This window comes from Mesitornis unicolor, unplaced genomic scaffold (assembly GCF_000695765.1).
Source record: "Mesitornis unicolor isolate BGI_N332 unplaced genomic scaffold, ASM69576v1 scaffold9938, whole genome shotgun sequence".
NCBI classification, from domain to species: domain Eukaryota; kingdom Metazoa; phylum Chordata; class Aves; order Mesitornithiformes; family Mesitornithidae; genus Mesitornis; species Mesitornis unicolor.
This window is the reverse complement of record NW_010199769.1, coordinates 47679-67424: the sequence shown is the minus strand read 5'-3', so window position 1 is coordinate 67424 and position 19746 is coordinate 47679. Positions and strand designations below refer to the sequence as shown.

The 19746-nt window shown below is 49.7% G+C and overlaps 1 protein-coding gene across 1 annotated transcript in view; it reads right to left on the bottom strand.

Annotated features, from left to right (window-relative positions):
* Positions 1 to 1767: 1767 nt before the first annotated feature.
* Positions 1768 to 19746, bottom strand: part of TNR (tenascin R) — a 28944-nt gene continuing 10965 nt past the window's right edge. Inside the window, exons 7-22 of the mRNA XM_010189550.1 lie at positions 19615 to 19744; positions 17671 to 17856; positions 14738 to 14827; positions 14362 to 14625; positions 13484 to 13750; positions 13253 to 13372; positions 12588 to 12731; positions 11837 to 11956; positions 11108 to 11251; positions 10369 to 10499; positions 9238 to 9370; positions 6127 to 6278; positions 5065 to 5161; positions 4095 to 4256; positions 2363 to 2526; positions 1768 to 1925 (exon numbers count right to left, since the gene is read on the bottom strand). Coding sequence (XP_010187852.1) covers positions 1806 to 1925; positions 2363 to 2526; positions 4095 to 4256; positions 5065 to 5161; positions 6127 to 6278; positions 9238 to 9370; positions 10369 to 10499; positions 11108 to 11251; positions 11837 to 11956; positions 12588 to 12731; positions 13253 to 13372; positions 13484 to 13750; positions 14362 to 14625; positions 14738 to 14827; positions 17671 to 17856; positions 19615 to 19744 — 2424 coding nt within the window. The 3' untranslated portion in view covers positions 1768 to 1805. The remainder of the gene's footprint in view (positions 1926 to 2362; positions 2527 to 4094; positions 4257 to 5064; positions 5162 to 6126; positions 6279 to 9237; positions 9371 to 10368; positions 10500 to 11107; positions 11252 to 11836; positions 11957 to 12587; positions 12732 to 13252; positions 13373 to 13483; positions 13751 to 14361; positions 14626 to 14737; positions 14828 to 17670; positions 17857 to 19614; positions 19745 to 19746) is intronic.

Here is a 19746-nt window from a genome sequence, read left to right as displayed (position 1 = left end):
AATCCTGACACTGGGGTTAACTATGATTTTGTGTGCCAGTACGTGGCATGAACAAGAGGGCTGCGTTTCCCACTTAATGCCCTTCTTCAGCTCTGCAGCCATGGTGAGTAACGTCAGAAAACTGAGGAGAGTGACCATGAAAGAAACATTGGCCTGAGTTATAAGCTACTGTAAATATGCCTTTATGTTGCCATCTGGAAGATGTTTCTTGAGACAAAGCAGCTTCAGTGTAATAAAACCAAAAAGCAGTGTTTAGCATTTGTAATGCTCCCTTGGCTGTGAACCCAGCAATGAGCTGCATTGTCCTCAGACGTGGGGACAAGTCCCTTCTCCAAGACCAGGCCAGTGACAATGCTCAGCATTGATCAGAGCTCTCAGCAGAGGAGTAACTCCAGTGTCGTCTGGGCTATGAGGAGGTGGCATGAATGACAAGAGAGTGCAGCCAGAGCTATTCGAAGGGTCTATTGCCCTTAAGACAGGAGAAGTTCAGGATGGGAGGAGTGAACTCATCTATTCTTCCAAGAGTCTTGAGGTGCTCCAAAATCTGAATGGACTAAGCTTTCCTTTCAGGAACGGAAACAGTTGATTTCCCCTTAGAGAAATGGTGATACCAAGGCACTGAGATTTGTGTCCCTCTTGTGATGGTGTCGAAGAGGGATGGCGTAGGAGAAGGAAGGAAACGGGCATTTCTCAGCTTGCACTTGTCTTCCCTCGGCTGCATCGTCATCCTTCTCTGTGTGCTTTGAGGTCCTTGAACAAGAGCACCTGGGCTGTGCCAGCTGCCAGCTTCATGCCGGGCTGTGATTGTGCGATAGCTCATGTGGTTGCTTGCCCTTCTCTGAGACTCTTTGGTTTGGGACCAACGACCTCTGTGAGGGACAGCACGATGGCATGTAGAAGTAGCAGAGGAACAGGCCCAAGGCTTCAAGACCACAAGTGGTGATTTTTCTCCCAAGTCCTCTAATTTGACTCCTTTCTTCTCCATCAAGCTCAGCATAGCCCAGGCAGATGTTGTGCACTTGGAGTGCGACGAGTTCGGCTCAGAGGAGTGGATGATGCAGGTTGGGGCTAGTGGAGAAGCTATTGTTCCCCTACACCCTATGTACACAAGGATGACTTTGGCTGTGGTGGGGCCAACACATGAGCTCTCTAGAGCTCTAGGGTCTCTAGAGTTTGCCTACATTTGTGTTTATTCACCAAACCCTCCTGGTGTGACCTGTGAAAATTGAGGATGGGATGAGCCTTGCTTTTGCTCATCCTCACTTTGTCTCTGTGTGTACGATGCCTGCGAATAGGGGAGGGATGACTAGGCCAGAAGGAGAGATGGGCCTCTGCCTGCTGGAAGAGTTGGTGTCTACAGGATGGCATAAAGGTTGGGACCTCCCTGTCAGGAGGGAGGAATGGCCATGGCTGGGGTGGAAACGGCTGCACCAATGTCCCTATGGGGAAGGTTGATGCCATGAGCCCCGTGACAAACATTTCTAACAGGGTTTGCTGGGGATTTCTAAGTCTTTTAAAAAAATATCAAAAATCTGTCTGTCTCTTTCTCTTTCTTTCTTCTCATGTTAACAGCCAGAGTATTGGGGTAGGGAGAAGGGAAATTTGGTATTTCTCTGGGACAGATGCAAAGCAATGAAGTCTTTCCTTTCCCATGGCCTTTGCTTGTGCTGTGGTTCCCTCCAGCACTTGTGAGGGGCAGGTTGCTATCTCAGACGAGTAGTATTTTTTTCCCTTTTCTTATTATAAAATACAAACAAATGACAGAAAAGGTCAGGTGGTGGGAGGCAGGAGGGGGTTCAGCTGGCTCAGAGCTGTAGGGACCGTCGCTTCCTCCCAGAGATGTTACGGTGGTTGTAAGGTCGCATCTTCATTTCCACAAAGGGGATGGAGAACTCATGGCCTTTCCAATGGTACCAGTTAATCCCCTGGCAGGAGGGAGAGAGAGGCACAGAGTAAAGAAAGACCATAACAAGAAACAAGAGTGGGAGAAAAAGGAAACATGGTTGACTGCTCTGCAGAAGCCAGAAGGAAGAACTTGCTACTACAGGAGCAAGAAACTCTTCTGCTGCTATGGCTTGATTGGTTTTTCCCACTGCTCTAGGGGTCCTGATCAAATTATATCTTTTTTAGTGTAAGAGATGGCACAGTAAATGACCATGTCAGCCAGTGTGAGGCACGAAACATCAGCCTAAATGTCTTGAAGGTGGTTTCCTTTTCTCCAGCTAGTGCGGGGTCACCCTGCCGTTGCTCCTGACACTGGTGCACTGACCACACAGCCCCAGACCTAGCCTAGGCTTGCTGTCATGCTTGGTCACACTCCTAGAAGAAAGGACGAAGGCATTCAGCCCAGCTCTGGCCTTACCTGACTGTGCCGGGACTCTCCGTACTTGCCATTGAGGTTGGTGCGGTGGCAGTTCTTATACCACCAGGCCCCTTTGTAGGACATGGCGCAGTTGGTCACAGCAACGTCGTTGTCCCTGTCCTTGGTGGAGAAGGGGCGGCCCTGGTGATAGGTGAGGGAGTCCCCTGTGGAAAGAGGTGCTGTTAGAGGTGATGGAGCCCAAGTCTTTTCCCAAGGAAATTAGGATATGCTGGTAGAGGTGGTAGCTGCCAATAACAGCTCAAGCAGCTGAAGGTCTGGGAATAATGTTAACGGGAATTGCTCACAATTGGTTCATCTGAGGTCCTCTGCTGTCAGTTTAGGATCAGTACAGACTATAACAAATCTTAGAGGCTGCTTGGGTTTGGCAGATAAAATGCTATATGGGTTTGGATCTGAATTTCAATGTTTCAGAAATGGATTAGATCCTAGATTTGGGCATCCCTGGCTTCCTGAAGCCTGGCTCTGCTACCTAAATTCAGGATGCTGTCAGCCTTCTTCCTTCCTGTTAGCCAAAGAGAACTTTTTCTCCCAAAAGAGCCCAAGCATTTGTCTTTTGAATGAAGATACTTGGCTTTTTCTCCCTTTGGATAAGGGGAAGAAGCTTTTGGAAGGTGCGTGATGTCTTATTCCACCCAAACCACTAACCGCATCTCACCTCCTTACTAAGGAACAAGAGAGCTGCTTTTGGGTGAAAGAAGAGCCAAAGTGAAATATGTTCATTATTACAATTGAGTGATGTACTTACAGGAGACATTCTCAACATGCTGCTTGGTGGTCCCTCAGAAAATATGAAGTGACCCATGCTAGATCTGTGCAGTCCAGCCACCAAGAGGCTTGCTAGAAAAACCTCCTGGCATTGAACCATTTGACGAGTCTTAGCTCTCTTTGCTCAAGGTGGAGCAGAAGATCCTTGGCTGGACAGCTAGAAGAGCTTGTGTGGGAAAGGGGAGGGAGTCATGTCTGCAGGACTGCTACTGGCATTTTTGGCAATAGGTTGGGTGCCTCATGCCCTCGACTTAAGGTCAGAGTAAGTGCTGTGTCGCACACAACCAAGATCCCTATAGCTTCTCTTCTACTGGCAGCTACCAGATATTGCATAGGAGAATTCCTGCATCTTGAGTATGGTGTGGGGTTCCTCACTAAGTACCTGGTGGTAAAGTTTTGTCTGGATCATGGAGGCTTGTACTGGGCAAGTCTATGTCAGCTAAAGGGGCTGTACCCTTCTCCCCTTTCTTGGGGAAGAGACCCCCATGCCCTCCATCCATCACCCACTGTTTTCTGGTGACCAAAGCCTAGTGCTGCTGCAGTAGCTGAGCAAGCAGGTGTGACAGTGTCCTTGCCAAACTGGTCAGTGTTTGGCCTCTGCGTGAGGAAATGATGCAGAGGATTTCAGATTTTTCCATTGCTGTGGGAGGGCGATTAATACACCCTCCAGCATGGCATCAATAGCAAGCTGCAGTTATTGCCAAGTGAGATGGCACCTCTGACGATTGACCTGGTTATTTGAACAGCAATGGCTCTAATATCAAATATATAATCCCCAATGGAAAATTCCCCATGTCCTTAGTGGGATTTATCAGCCTGGTTTACATGTCAGACTGCAGGAAGGCAGAAAGGGCTATGGGTTTACGTCTTGCTGCTCCAGAAAAGTACAGTTTCAGACCCACCAGTCCCAGGATTTCTCTACTACTTGCTAACAATGAGATTGTACCCGAAGTGCCATTGTAGTCCCCAATTCGCAGCTTGTACAGGCTTCGGGAGTCACCGATGGAGAACTTGTCGTAGTAGGCATATGCTGCTTCCTGGCCATCCCTCATGTCTATTCGTAACTCGTAGCGCCCTTGGGATGTGATCTTGTGGATGTTGTCTAAGCCTGGCGAGACAAGCAGGGAGACACCTGGTGAGACCCAATGCCTGGATCCGCTCTGTGAGCAAACAAAAAAAGCTCTAGGCAAATAAAACAACTGTGGGAAATGAGAACATTAAGAGGAAGCAAAGAGCAACAGCTCTTGCGGTTAAGTCTTTGTCTCTTCTAGCACTGGTACGGATTGAGCTCTCTGTCCCTACTCAAGCTTCACCTCCCTGTAGCTATGAGAGGTGGGTTCAAGGCCTAGGTTCAGCTTTCTCCATGCTGCTGAAGCTGGGGGTATTCAGCTGTGAAGCCTTGGTGCTTCTTATGTTGCTGTTAAGCTCCCGTACAAGCCAGAGCATGCTTATGCTGCAGGGCTGGCCTTGGCTTATGTTCAGATTCTGGGGGAGCACTGTATTTCACAGGCATGCCGGGTCTCCTGCTCACCCCTTTCCTACTTTCTTTGGGCAACTGGCTTGCTGACCAAGGCCAGTGAGGTCCATGAGCTGTAGATGCCACCAATGCAATGTGTAGTCATCCAAAGGAGAATGATGGATTTTGGTCCATGAATACCCAAAGTGTACCCCCTTCTCTCCCAGGAGGAGCAAATTAGGGAGCTTCTGGCCTTCACGAGATGCTTTTATGTGGTGTGCCCATGAGTACTTTCTAACGTGAAGGGCAGGAAATGAACAATGGGAGGGAAACTGTTCAAGGCAGAGCATAGAGGAGTGGGATGAAAGGTGAGGAGCCAATAGCTGGCACAGGTGAGCAGCATGGTGTGTGCATATCTCAGTGTGACGCACCGATGAAAGACAACTGGTGGAAGTCTTACCCAGCCAAAACTCATCCTCCAAGTTTCCAAAGCCAATCCGGTAATCTGCCCATTTCCGGAAGAAATCAGTCAGCCCGTTCTGCCGTCTCTGAAAGACCTGCAGTGGGGGAAGATCAGGGGAAAATTGATGTGAAGGAGAAGAGGGATGGCCCGGTCGGGCTTTGGGGCGTGCAAAATAAAGGCAATGCTTTGTCTTTCTGTTTGGTCTTTCGGGGGAGAAAATTGCAATGCCCATTCAGTTAGTGTTAATTGCAGCCATACAATTCATTCATATCCAGATGGAGAAGCTGAAGAGATGTTTGATGGTGTCCAAGGCAAATCAATGTCATAACAGGAAGGAATCAGCCTTCAAGCTTTCTGTTCTACCCAATGTGTGGTGCCTCTGGTTTTCTAGCATGTGATTCTGCTTTTGGCTGGCTCTTTCTGTTGATCTCCAAGGGGATGCTCTGAAGCAGAGTGAGACAGGGAGAAATTTCCCAGCTAAAATAACAACCGTGCTAGAAATCAGCATTTAAGGAAGCCTATTTTTTTGTTTGTTTCAACTGTACATCTAGCAGAGTTTTGTGTAATGCCTGTAAGTAAGCATCTGACAGGAATAAAATCAAAGCACCAGAACATTATTTACTTAAGCTGTCAGTCCATCTATGTCAAGACAAGCAGTGTTTGTGTAATTCAAGAGCCAAACAGCCATTTGCTTCTAAAATGTTCCTATGTGGACTCAATTGGGGTGCTGCCTGACACCCTCCTACTGCAGGCAGCATGAATCATTCCCCGTGAAAGTTATCGGCCATTAATTTCATTTCTAGAACAATAAATCTGCTTCACTCTCAGATTTTGCTCTCCAGAAGCACTGCAAACTTGTCAAATAAATCAAAGGGTATTTCTCCAAGTGCAACTATTATTACTGGAGCGTGGGCCGTTCCCTATGGCATGGGAAATGAAGCGAGCAACATTAAGCCTGCTGTTGTTCCCGTGCAGCGTGTTGCTTGGTTTTGCTGGTAGGATGGGGCTTGGTTACTTGGCGACGGGGACAGGGTGTGGGACAACCCCACGGCTACTCACAATCCAGCCGCCTCCATCAGTGGTCATGTCGCAGTACACCTGCACTCTCTGGCTGATGTCCCCGTTGAGGGAGATGGTGTAGACGCCACTCAGCGTGTCCCCATTCATCAAGTGCTGGGCACAGTCCTGAGGGTTAGCGAAGACACGGCCACCTGAAATTTTTTTTTTTAAGAAAGCAAAATTTAAGCAGAAGGGCACCCTTTCCACATACCTTGAGCCCCACTGGTTATTATCCAGGAAAGATCTAACTTGGCTTCTGAGTCCCAGGTTATTCTGCAAGGTAGTGGGACTTTACATCTGCCAACAACATCAGAGGAATTAATGGAAAAAATGTGTGCATATATTCATTAATCTCCCATATGCCCTATATTGGAAAAGTGCATGGTAATATCACTATGAATGATGAGTGTTGCCACTTCTTGGACCATCTTTCTGCACCACTCTGAAACCCTGGGGTTTAAGCTGTCACCAGCACGTTTAGACAGATGTAAACATACCAAAATCGGTTCACCTCTCAAGACTGCCAACTCCAAACAAGTTTTATGACTCTACTGATTCCAGGAGAACCCTCTCAATCCATGCCCTCAGAAATGATGGTGGACTTGCACTGGGCTGATTGTCACTTGCAAATTGAGCAGGAATTAGGATGTGCAAGGTGGTAGAGATGGGCAGCGTGAGCTGTGTGGCTGTGCTTCAGGCATCTTCTGATGAAGAAACATTTCATTTAGGGTCAGAGTTTAAGAGAGTCTTAAGTATGAGATGTCAGCACTATTGGGATGTCAACTCTGGGTTCAGTTTTTTCTCATTTAATGCAGTACATCTTTTTCTTTACTGTCGGTGCATGTGGCTGATGGGGTAAATGAGTGAGGAGCTGGCAAGGTGGATGTGGCTTTTGAGAGTGTCTTGGTTACACATTGAGAGGGTGTGAAGGACATGCTGCCCATCACAGCTGTGTGATACTCCACAGGACCAAGGTACAGACCTTGTCATTTCCCATGTGGATGCAGTCCCCCCAGCCCTGTGACCTGAAGACACAGAGGTTGTTGCTTTGTCCAAATGTTGAAGACTCACTATTTTTTTCTCATCTCCGTGGTCTGTAGTGCATGGTCTGGTGAGGCACTGTGTGCATTTTATAGTATCCAACAATGAAAACTGCTTCAAAGACAACCACTTCAGGCTCCCCTGAGCTCTGCGGAGATTACTTGTTTCTTAATTTATATTCATATCTTTAAGTGCCAAGGAGACCTTGAAAGACATTTCAAACCATGATAAATTATAAATACTGTATCTATTTCTTCCTTTTGTCCCATCTGTACACAATTCCCCAAGAACCTTATGCAAACATGAAACAAAGAGGCTGAGCTATTAATATGTCAGAGTGAATGGAAGATCCCCGGGATATGTACTGTGAACAGAAGGAAGGAAAACAATTTAAATTAAGCCTGTTTTTCTTCTTCTTCTTTTTTTAATTTTTTTTTTCTCCTTAAAGGCAAGCCCTTGTTCTCTGCAAAGTGCCCCAATAAGAGTGAACTGAATCCCAGACCCTGGCTGTTTGCTGATAGATGCTGCCCATGGATTGCATCTCCTTGGCATTTGTTCCTGGGTGCTTCTGTATCGTCGATATAAGGGGTAAGTGGAGAGAAACTGGCTTCTTGCTGATGCCTATCTTAATCTTAAAAGCAAATTAAACCCGTGTTCAGATGCTGCATCAGCTGGCAATGGTGTCTCTAATGCTGCCGAGGTCTGACATCTGTGTTCAATGGAAACAATGCTCTCCTTGCCCCCATGTGAGTTGGGTTCTGCTGCTTTATCCCAGCTGAGAAGCCAGCCCTGTGCAGTTTCATCCCCGACTCCCAAACAGCCTCAAAGGTTACACACATTTTTCTATCACCTTCCTGAATTGCACCGCTTTATGTACATGTAAGAGGTGAGAATAACAGGAAAGCCTGATCTATAGATGCATTAGAGAAGAGTCTGTTATTTTTTTGTTGACGTAAATAGTTTCTATTATCTCTTAAAAGCGGGTGAAGGGCCCTTTGCATGTAACCAGGATGGGGAAGTGTATCCACAGCAGATTCAAAGAAAACTCTCCTAATTGAACTGGCAGCGCAGATGGGAAGAATTTCAGTGAACATCATCTTCAGGCTTCCTAGTGCTTTCAAAGCCCAGGAGAAACATAATTGGATTCAGCCCTGAACAAAATGCACTTTGTCTCTTAAGTGTCCTGGCCTAGCAAGGCTTTTCAAAGAGGCTGAGGAACAATACGCTTTGGAGTTTCTAATGTGAATGGTTGCAAAGGGTGAGGGCAATGGTGCTACTTCCATGCAGACTTCATTCTTGCAAGCATAAGCACTCTGTGAGGGTTATGGTGGCTGTGGATGCCCGCCGTTTGATTTGGAAACCATTCTCATTGCCTTAGTGGATCATTACTTAAATAAAATTTAAATCAAATAAAATCAGTGGGACCACTGTCCTGTAAGTGTGCTGACTTTGCTGACTGGGACTCCACTGATGGTGTTGGAGATGCCCCTGCTTGTTATTTCCAGGGATGCCCCATCCATAGAAACATTCAAGATCAGGTTGGACAGGGCTCTGAGCAACCTGATCTAGTTGAGGATGTCCCCACTTGCTGCAGAGGGGTTGGACTGGATGACCTTTAAAGGTCCTTTCCAACCCAAACTATTCTCTGATTCTATGGTATTTATGGAGATCAGACCACGTCTACAGCGTGGAGAGACCAATTGGCTCTCTCTCCGCTCACTACAAGAGCGTATCTATTGATAATGTGTTGCTGACTTTTGTGGGTTTTGTCCTCTATTTATGCATCTGGGGAGGGACAAGAGCAAGGTAAGGGGCCTGGTAGATGATTCTCAGTCTGAAGCTCAAATCCCTTTGCCCTGGGCTGGAGCTTGTGTTTGTGTTCTAGGTCCCTCGGCCGTTAATTTTTTGTAGCAGAGCAGCACCGTGGGTCATGGAAATCAATGTACCTCTCTGTAGACCATGGTGAAATGCTGTCTGAGAAGGGAAAGCTCATAAAAGCTGTCTCTGTCTACCAGCACATTACGTGAGCTAGGCCTTGCCTGGCTAAGTGGATGTGGTGCTAGTCCTCACCTGTGGTGAAGGTGGTGGAGATGAAGCCACTCCGCATGGTGTTTTGGGCAGCTTGCAGGCGCACGGTGTACTCTGTGGTCTCGGAAAGCCCCTCCAGGCGGATCCATGTGTCCTCGGCATCCACAATCAGCTCCTGTACATGGGTCCCAGAAGGAGGTAGACACCAAGAGCAACAGATGAGAAAAGCGATGGGGAGCCTAAAGAGCAAGCGAGGAGGGAAGGGAAGCCACAAACTACTGCAGCCCTTGGTGCATGGCCGAGGAGTGTTGCATGGCTGCTAACACCCCTGGACTGAGACAACATGAGGTCAATAAATATACTTGAACTTTTGTGATGGTTAGGGTGTGAGAAAGCTAGCTGGTTTGGACACAGGAGATGTAAATGTTTGCAGTCGGTGTGCTCTGTTTACCAACTCTGCTAGGATCTGTGTGCCCTCAATACAGAGCATGACTGATTGCCCAAGCATTGCAAAGAGTAGATCTGGCCAAACCTGGTTATCAGCCGGTTTTGACTCCGTCAATTCCTGTCACGTTAATTTTTCTGGTCGTCAGCCAACGCCACACAGCACTGTATTGAACCCCTCCTGCAAAGCTATTATCCTCTGGCCGCTGCAAGCCAGTCACACCAGCAAAGGAAACGAGACTACTTGCGGTGACGTATTTCTGATAGGGTTTGTAGCAGCTCTTCCAGACAGGCAGATATGGGCACACTTATTAAATAATCAAATATATTGTATTGCAGGATTAACTGGCTGGCTGTACCTGTCTTCCTTTTTGCAAAAAGGGCAAATGATGTTTCTAGCATATCTGTTTGTGGGATAGTTTTCTCCTGCCTCAGCTTGCTTGTGTTGCACAAGTTGTGGATTTCCCCTGTTCTTCCAAAATTTCCAGGCATGTCCTCTGTGCCCAGATCTGCAGGTGTGCATAAAGATTTTGCCCTAGGCAATCTTTTCCTGCTTTTTCCAGTTGTTTATTTAAAGTACTGCTCATGCAGAAAACAGCATCTGTCCTTCTGATCTCTCCCTGACCTAGTGAGCATCATTCTTTTGCTTTGTTAGGTTTCCCCTGCTCACTTCTCCACTGTTGTGTTATTCCCTGACTCTAACGAGCCTCTTTTTCTGGGAGGACTCACCTTCCGGCTGCCGTCTGTGGATCTGTAGGTCATGACGTAGTTCTCGATCTCTCCTATGGGAGGCACCCAGGAGAGCAGGGCGCTCCGTCGAGTGACTTCACTGGCAGTCAGGTTTGTTGGAGGATCCAAAACTGCAAGGGTGGAAAGGGACCCAGGGAAGTACAAGTCCTCACACACAACCACCCCAGCTCCGCTTCCCAACTCAGTGCACTGAGATTCAACCTTGCAACCCTAAACTACAGCCCAAAGTCCATACTTGCCCTCAGTTTCCAGACCTCATGATCTGTCTCAAGCCTTGAACAGAGCTCTGCAAACCTTCTAAAAGTCCTCCTCTACCTGCATGCTTTTTGAAGGGTAATGGCTCTGAAATTCTTGTGCTATAGGGTCTGCCAAGCTTCTTGGAAGCAAAATGGTTTGTAGTGGTCTTCTGGACTATGGCCTTGGGCAAGAAAAGGATCTGGTCAAGGGTTTTCTCAGGAACCAACATCGAACGGAAATCGAAGAAAGAGGTAGATGGATGTTGAAAGAGTGAAAATGATGGTTTGTGCTTGTCGTGATTGAAATTCTGTTCTTGTGTTGTGCCCAGCACTGGTATTCGGGTGTCCTTTTGGCACACGGCTGGATCTACACTCACATGTATGTAACAAGAGCTTTGGCTCAGCCTTGCTGGCTGCTTTTCCTGGGGTGGATATGTGGCTAAGGGCGCGTAACCGGCAGTGGGAGCGATAATTGTACGTACGAGTTGTGAAGTTGGTGCTGATGGTCTGGCTGGTGAGAGGCCCGTTGGTGGCATACATGGAGACTGTGTAGGTGGTACTGGGCAGGAGGTTGGTCAGCTGGTACTCCTGGTTGACTCCATCCACAAGAACTGTTTCTCCTGCAACTATAAGCCAAAAGACATGACTTAGGATACATGATCAAGGCGGTTCTCCAAAATGTGTCTATGGATATGCCCTCATGAGCAAAATCACTTATAGTGCTGAAACACCATGAGCTATTGTATGGCAGCTGACATGTAGTGATGATGTTTGGTCTAAAGGATGGTCTTGGTTTTTTGCACAGTCCCTGTATTTGCCTGATGCTTTCTTTCCCTTCAGTGGTGGGTTTCATGGAGTTTGCTGCTCATTGACTTTCTGTGGAATGGTTATTTGCTTGCCCCTGGGCTACTGCTGGTGGGTCAGTTAGCAAACTGAGAGGATACCAGTCGCTTCCTGTGTGGACTGACACTCTCTGAGGCTTGGTGAGGTGTACTGCCATGGGACCTGCATGCGAGAAGCTGGCATCTGGGGATGGGGTACAGCCCTGCCACCCACCAACTGCTGCCCTCCTGAAGAAAGGGCTCCTTCCCCACTCCCTCCATGGAGGGCATCTGCCAAGCCCCAGGCTTTGGGACAGAGGAGAAGTGGACATGAGCTGAAATGGAGCCCCAGCAAAGCTTGTGGCAGAGGGGTGCAGGGTTTTGGGGTACCTGCGCGGCGGGTGAGGATGAGGACGTAGCTCTCCACATCTGACAGCGGTGGGTTCCACTGCAGCAGCGCCTCAGTGGGAGTGATGTTGGTGGCTGTAACCCCCAAGGGGGCATCCATGGCTGCATAGGGAACAGATTGAGAAAGTCACAAGCATTGAGACTGGACTATGAACTCAAAAGGCTTCTTTTGGCCCATCGCTCATGGTCCTGCCTTGCTGCCCAGGTGTGTGTGCCTGCAAAAGAATCATTGCTGCTTAGCTGGAAAGCAGAGATGTCATAACTTGTGCTACACTGCTACACTGCTACCTGGGCTGCTCTTCTGCTGTTTTTCTGATGCACAGCCTGGTATGTTAGAGGTTTTTTTTAGGTTTTGAGGAGTCTGGAGATCGCAGAGGGTTTTATTCTTGCAGCAGATGCTGTTTATGTCAGGGCTTTCCCAGGGATTATTTCTGCAATTCTGTACTCCCTTTAGGAAAGGTTGTCATGGTTGCCCAGCATCATATCTCTGGCTTCCCCCTGCTCAGTACACAGATTTGTCATTCCCCTTTACGACTACCCATGCATATGTGGGAAAAGCTTTGCTTAGACGTACTTCCGAAGTCCACATTGGGCCCTCATTATCCTTGCTCATCATCTCGAGCTTGCATCAGGCTGGAATGAGGTTCATCTTTCTCTCAGCTGCCTGATTGCTACTGCAAGCAGGGGCTGGAACCATTTGATGGCTACCTGCCCACCAGGAGCACCTTCCCACCTGTGTACGCAGTGATGGAGGCCACCTCGCTCTCCTCCCGGCCCCGCACAGTCTTCATCCTGATCTCGTACTTGGTGGCAGGTTGCAAGTGGTGGAGGGCGTACTCAGTGGCATCTCTGGCAATGGCAGTACTGTCTGTCCTCCCTGTGGGGACAGAGCAAAGAGCTTTGGCATCATGGCTAACCTTGTCCCTGGGGTACAGGAGGTGCTCAGGAAGGAAAGGCAATGCCACAAGCCCTCTCCAGGGCTGATACTGAGGGTAATTGAGTTTTGTGCCTGTCAGTGCACACCTGTGTGCCAGTAACTCTGCTCTCTTGACCTTTCAACGTCGTAGGTGAAACTGGGGCTAAGGGAGATGAGTCAGGGGAGGCAGGCAGGGCAGGTGAGATTTTAGGATTGGGCCCTGAATTAACCGTCCCCGGGGGGGTCACACCCTGTGCCCCTCTGTGCCAAGCTGGCCCTTGGCTGCAGTGGTCCCTGCCCATCCTCATCCCGTCCTCTGTCCCCACAGCCTCTTGTCCATGCCAGCTATCGGTGGCTTTTCCTGGAGCACTGGGATGCTGCCTGAAGTGAGGATGACCTGGTGGCTTGCTCATGCCCACAGATGGAGGGAGGGTTGGCAGCTGCGAGCTCAGGGCATGAACAAGAGTGGTATGACCCATTACCTTCAGCGGTGCGGTAGGATATTCTGTAGTGGTCAAAGGCAGCGATAGGAGAGCTCCAGTAGATGATCATAGACTCCTGGGTGATGTTGCCCACCCTGAGGTCCTTTGGCGCATCAATCCCTGGTAAAATGGAGCAGAAAGCAAAGCTGTGGGAGGCAGGCCCACATTCCCTGTCTCCCCAGTTGCTCTCCTGGAGGGGTGCCATACCCAGCAGGGTGGGTCTCGTGGTACCTGTTGTGATGGATCCCATGACAGGCTCAGAGCTGATGGCACCATGCATGGCCACCAGTGACACCAGGTACTCGGTGGACGGCTGCAAGCCCGTCAGGCTGGCGTGCCTGCGGGTGCCGTCGAGTGTGAGCTCCTGTCCCTCCTCCTCATCCCGGGGGCTGTAGGTGAGGACGAGGCGGTCTGCTGGTGGGGATGGATCGCTCCATGTGACGTTCACACTGGAGGATGTCAGCTGGGAGAAGTGGAGCTGCGTGATGGGACGGACCCCTGCAAGGTGGAAAGGGGAGATGCAATCCCGACTATCTGCAGATCCTGGCCTCTGCGTTGTTCCCAGTGTTTGTATGGGAATTACTCAACAGAGGTGGCAAAGCTGCAGCTCTGGGCTCTCCATTGAACTGAAACTATGCTGGGATTGAGAGGCAGAACTGAGAGGGGGCAAATGGTGCTTTTCTCAGCTCTGCCTGCAAACATCCTCCATCCCAGACCCATATCGTGGGTAATGGTTCAGGTTCAAGGCCAGACTGGATGAGGTTTTGAACAACCTGGTCTACTTGGAGGTGTCCCTGCCCATGGCAGGGGGGTTGGATCTAGATGGTCTTTGAAGTCCCTTCTGAACCAAACCACTCTATGATTCTATGGAGCTGTCCCACTACAGATGGTATGTGTTGTCTGGGCTTCTTGTCTACAGCTTTTTACTCAAAGGTGCTTGTGAGGTCCCTCAAGGTTTGGTTTTTCCTTCTTATGGACACACAGACCAGACTGACCACAGAGGACAGCATGGGCTGGCTGTTCCTCCAACCCTGCCTCATCCTTATGGGAGCCTTCAGCCAAAGAAGTGTTCTGTGCCCTTGGCTCCATCCCAGCCTGTCTTTCTTTACCTGTAAAGGCATCCACGGTGGCCTCCAGGCTCTGCTGGCGTCCCCTCTCAGCGATGATGGAGATGGTGTACTCTGTCCCAGGCTCCAGCTCCAAGAGGGTGAGCTGTGACTCGTTCTGAGGCACCGTCACTTCAGAGGCCATCCCTGAGGCGGGGGTGAAGGTGACGCGGTAGTGATCAATGGGACCTGTGGCTCTGGTCCAGGCCAGCGAGATGGATGTCTCTGTTGAGGCTGTCACCAGGAGGTCCCGGGGGCTGTCAAGCTCTGTGGGAGAGGGTTGGTGCAGACCTTTGCCCCCATGTACGGTCTGTCCCATGGGGACGTCTGAGCCATAGGAGCCAGCTGTGCTTGGAGCACGCAATGGGGCCAAACTCACCGGTCCTGGCATTCATGGTTGCTGGCACGCTCTGCTGGCTGTCCATCATGGCCGAAATCCCGATGCCATATTCTGTCCCCGGCACCAGATCTGCCAGGGGGTGCAAAGGACATGAAGGGGCATGAGAGCAGTGCCTGGCTGGGTGGCTTTGCGGTGTGACCCACCACCTCCCATGGCTGGAGACAGGGGGACCCTCCTGAGTGTCCCTGGGGTGAGCAGCCCTCCCACAAGTCAGCAGTTCCTCTATGTGTTGGGGAACAGTTGAACCTTTTTAAAAAACCCTGTGGATGCCTTTGGATGGGGAATTTGTGTTATTCTAGCTCAGAAATAAGCAATTTTAAAAAGCTGTTGCTGAGGTCTCCTGTAATTGCTGGCATCGAGACAAAATTGTGTGTGTGTATGAGCTGAGATGGGGATGATAAAGTAGCTATATTTGTTTCCAAAGTGATTTAACATCAAATATTGTCACAGGGCTGGTGACTTGAAGAGAAATAAATTATGCAGAGTAAATGAAATGCACATTAATTAGGAAAGGCACAGTTTTTCTGGGAGCTGAATCAAGCACTGCTCCTTGGGGCGGACATATCCTGTGGTGCCTCTCTCAAGGGACATGGGGATCGAGCTCATCTGGCTCCTTTCCTGTGCACCTCTTGCTGGTCTGTTTTACCTCTGTGGGACATCTCCTGCCTCCACCTGTCTCTTCTGCTTGGCTGCTGGCAGCTTTATTCCCCTCCTCGCTGTGCTTCATGGTCTTTCCCACAGGGCTAGAGAAAGCCATAAACCCTTCAGCCCGGCCTGGGCACCGTCCCCCGAAGCCACCAAAACCTTCCCTGAGAGGCCAGGAGGGAGGGAAACACCCAGCCCCTGCTCCTCTTGCTGTGGCGGGGGGAGATGGACCCCCTTCACCCCTGCCCAATAAGTCTCAGCAATATCCTGGAAAGGAGAAAAGCACCCTGGGAAAAAGGGGGAGGAGAAGAAAGAAAGGAGCAGGAGCATATAGAACGATGCTTTTCCTCTTCCAGCTCCTTTGGGTAGAGCTGAATTATGAATATTTCTGTGTAAATGCTGATTTTGAAGAGAGACATATGGGGCAGGGCAAGGCTTGCTGTATTTTTAAGCTTAAATCTTTGTTAAGTTCTGCTCATCACTGTTCCTCACTGCTTTTCCTGCAGGCAGATGAAGGCTGCCAAAGAAATCGCTGGCTGCTTTCACGCTGTGCATCCCACCAGGTCCCGGGTGGCTGGAAACCCACCCCGATGGGCTTTGCACCATGTGCAACAAGACCTTGGAGGACAGGGCTACCGCATGTGTAACAAAGCTATGGGAGAGGCTCATGTGCCATCCTCACTATGGCTATCCTGGCATTTTTTTGCCAGCAGAATGTTTTTTGGGTTATTTTCTGCTATAATTAGATGTTTTTTTCATTTACTACATAGTACTCTGGGAGCTAGAAGCAATGCACTTATGTGATGTTGGAGGCACTATATAAAAATTGTTCACCACTATCAACTTAAGCCTCTGCATCTCTGGATCTTGTTCCCGGGAGTGTTACTTGTAGCCCTGCCTGAGTCTGGCAGTGGCCAGGCAGCGCTGGTGCTGCCAGGTAGAGACTGAGCAGCTCTTTTTCTATTCTTACTGAGAACAAAGAGAGCATGAAGATGTTGCCTTCTCCTCCGAGGCAAGCTCGGGCTCTGTCATTGGTGTCATCGCAGTTTGGGTCACTGTGGTAGTATTGCACCTCTGCCCCAAGGAGGATAATTTGGCCCATTTTTAATGCTGCTTCTCACCTAGAAATGCAGTAAATGCCTAGAGGACAGCTAGCAGTGGACTAGCACCAGGTCCCCAGTCCCTCGCTGTCCCCCTCCATCTCATCCTGCTTCTCCGTGCGCGTCCTCATCACGAACACAGCAGAAACTAACCCTAACATTTCTTTTTTCCACATACCGCATTTTTTAAACTAACTCCCCTAATTGCTTTCCTGCCCTCCAAGCCTTTCTCGTGACTTGGTGCCGCTGTGCCTGTAACTTCTCATTCGACTTTCCCACTGAACTTATTCCTATAGATCCATACAGTAGAGATGCCTGAGCCCTTCTTGGGCTGGGGAGGTCACAGGAGGGCAAAGTGAGTCAATGTGGAAGAACCTGATGTCCTGCCAGACTGAAGAGCTTCAAGCTGAATGAGTGATGTCTTTTGTACGTGTGTATGTCTTTGCTCAAAAGAATGCCACCGGAGCTGTAAATCCAGCAGGTGAGCAGTTGTAGTTGAAAAAAAAAATGAAGCCAGATCTCACGCGGTGCTTTGTGGTGTTGCTGCAGTAGGTGTTTGGGACTCTCCTGGCAATGGGAGGTGAGCGGTGTTTGCAGCCCCTGGCAGCACCCACTGTGCTGGCCTGAATAATGTATTGCTTGAGGAACCTGCTCAAAAATAGAATCCCTGAATTTGGGTCTGCTTTGTGCCCAATTTGGAAAAAGACATTGAGTTTGGGCAGCCTGGCTCCCCATCACTGCCTACGGGCATCGGCACCCACAGACTTTTCCCAGCAAGGAAAAAAATGCAGAGGGAAATATTATTTTCCTCTAGATCAGCCTAGGAAGGCTTCCTCTCCCCGTTTCTCACTTTGCTCCTTGCTGGCTCTGTTTGGGACCTGGACAGAGCCTTGCTGGAGGTGCATTGGTGTGTCACTTGGAAGTGCATCACTTGACAGTGTATCGCTCAGCTTGTGGATAAGCAGCACCCAAATCCAAACCCAGAGGGGAAAATGAGCTTCATCCAAGGGAAAACCTCCTCTCTGGTAAGTACTTAGCTCCAAAATGGCCTCAAATATGTGCCAGCATAAGGATAACTGAACTGTGCTGATTTGGTCTCTCCATTGCCCTACCTGCTTGCGAGGAGGAGGAGTGGGGGGAAGGAAGGGCGTATGGGTGCACGTGTACCTGCGAGGGTGGCCCGGGTGGTGGGGCCAGTGTCGCGTGGCACCAGGACTTCATGGTAGTGCTCCCCAGCCAGGGTGCTGTAGACCACCCTGTAGCTGTGTGCCTCGGCCTCGCTGTTGTCCCAGGCGAGCTCAAGGCTGGCGTGTGTCCGTGAGCCCACCCGCAGGTTCTTGGGGGCATCGATCTCTGCATGGACACAAGGGAGAGAGGCTTTGTCTCACCACCGGGCACTGGGGATGCACCCCGTAGCCGTGGTACGGCTAAACGGCAGCGGAGGGGTACCCAGGAACGACGTCTGTGAGGCTCCGTGTGTGATCCCTCCTCACCACGGCAGGGGCTGGGGCATCTGCTCTCACCTCCTGCTCAGCACAGATCTGAAGATGCCACCCATGAGATCGATGCAGGTACTGGGGCATTCACAGTATCTTTCAGTGAGTCACTCTGGGAGCTAATTGCGTGTTATTTAAAGAAGAAAAGTGTTTTCTCCATTATATTAGAGTGAGGAACACTGAGGCAGTGTACATAAGAGAAAAAGGGCTCTGTGGCAGTCACGCATTGGCTTGAGCTGCTGTTACAAGAACCACGAGCATCTTCACAGGCTCATTCACACTCAGACATTGCCCAAAGGGTTTGTTTATTAGTGCTGCTGGGGCTGCACACCGAATCTGCTCTGATTTGCACAATAAACCTCTCCTGTGAGCGGCGGGTTGGTGCTAGGCAGGGGCTGGGCACCAGCAGACGGGGGGTGCTTACTGCTCCTTAATGGGTCTGAGTTTAGGAGGGAGGATTTTTATGTTGCCTTTTAGGAATAAAGCAAGGAAGGGCAACGCAGCAAATCAGTTGGGGTGAACATCTCCAAAATATATCCAAAAATATATCCAAAATATATCTCTATAGAGATATACACACACACGACTCACACACTGCAGTTGTTGTAATAGGAGCCTAGTATCCACCAGTAAAGTACATGACAAGTAATTTATATACCATAAACCAACACTGAAATACGCACTCTACCTCCTCCTTTATGGCACGGTAAATTAAACCTGTTAGCTATCTGCAGGCCTAACATTAATTAAAGTTTTACCGACCAGTTAGGGTATTCAGAGAAGATATAAAATAAGATCACCGCGTTTCTGACTGGGCTGCTTTCAGCCACTTGACTGCTGATTCCTCGGGCAATGCATCTGCCTCGGATCTTGACACTGAACAGGAGCGAGCGTCGCCTTGAATTCAAACCTGTGCTTGCTGGTTTGGTGCTTTCAAGAATCACCCGTTGATCTATGGGTGCTATTAAGGGTGTAAACTGCTGAGTTGTAAGCTAAGCTGTGAATCGGAACACAGTTGAGGGTGGTGGGGACTTGTGTCCCGGGCAGCAGCAGGTTCAGCCTTGATGCTGCAGCAGGATGTGGCCAAGGTGGGCTTTGCATGGGGGTTGCTGTCTAAATGCAGGGATTTTTGAGTCGTCTGCCTTGTTGCTGGCATCTGGGGTCACTTAAGGTGCCCTGGGGGCCATGTGAGCATCCCCGTGGGGCATTATGGAGGCCTATTGCACTGGAGGTTTAGGGACTAAATAGAAATGTAGGCACTAGTGGAGGGGGGTCAGAGGGTGGTGTTAGGGTATGTGCTTTAGAGTGAGCCGAATCATTTACTCTGCCTCGCTCTGTATCAGGACTATGACGAGATGCAAGGCACCTGCATTCAGGAGTCTCCATTCAGACCTGTGCCTTAACTATCAAGTTTTCAAGGCGCTGCTTCCTCTCAGAACACTGGATTAAACCCCAGCTCACTCGTGCCAGGTACCACTAAATCCTGGGTGCAAAAAAAATTCAGTTTGGCTCTGGGTACACAAAACCCCGTGCGTGTTGCAGGACTGCCCACCCGCAGTTTACAGCGAGCCATTAAAAACTCGTGTCGGTTCTCCCAGCAAAACCAGCTAGCTACCTGTGGTGAACTGGGCGAGGGCCGGCTGGCTCTCGTTGGCACCCCGGAGGGCGCTGATGGCGAGGTGGTAGCGGGCGCCGGGGCGCAGGGCCTGCAGGGAGTACTGGCTGAGGGGGGGCTGCAGGCGGAAGG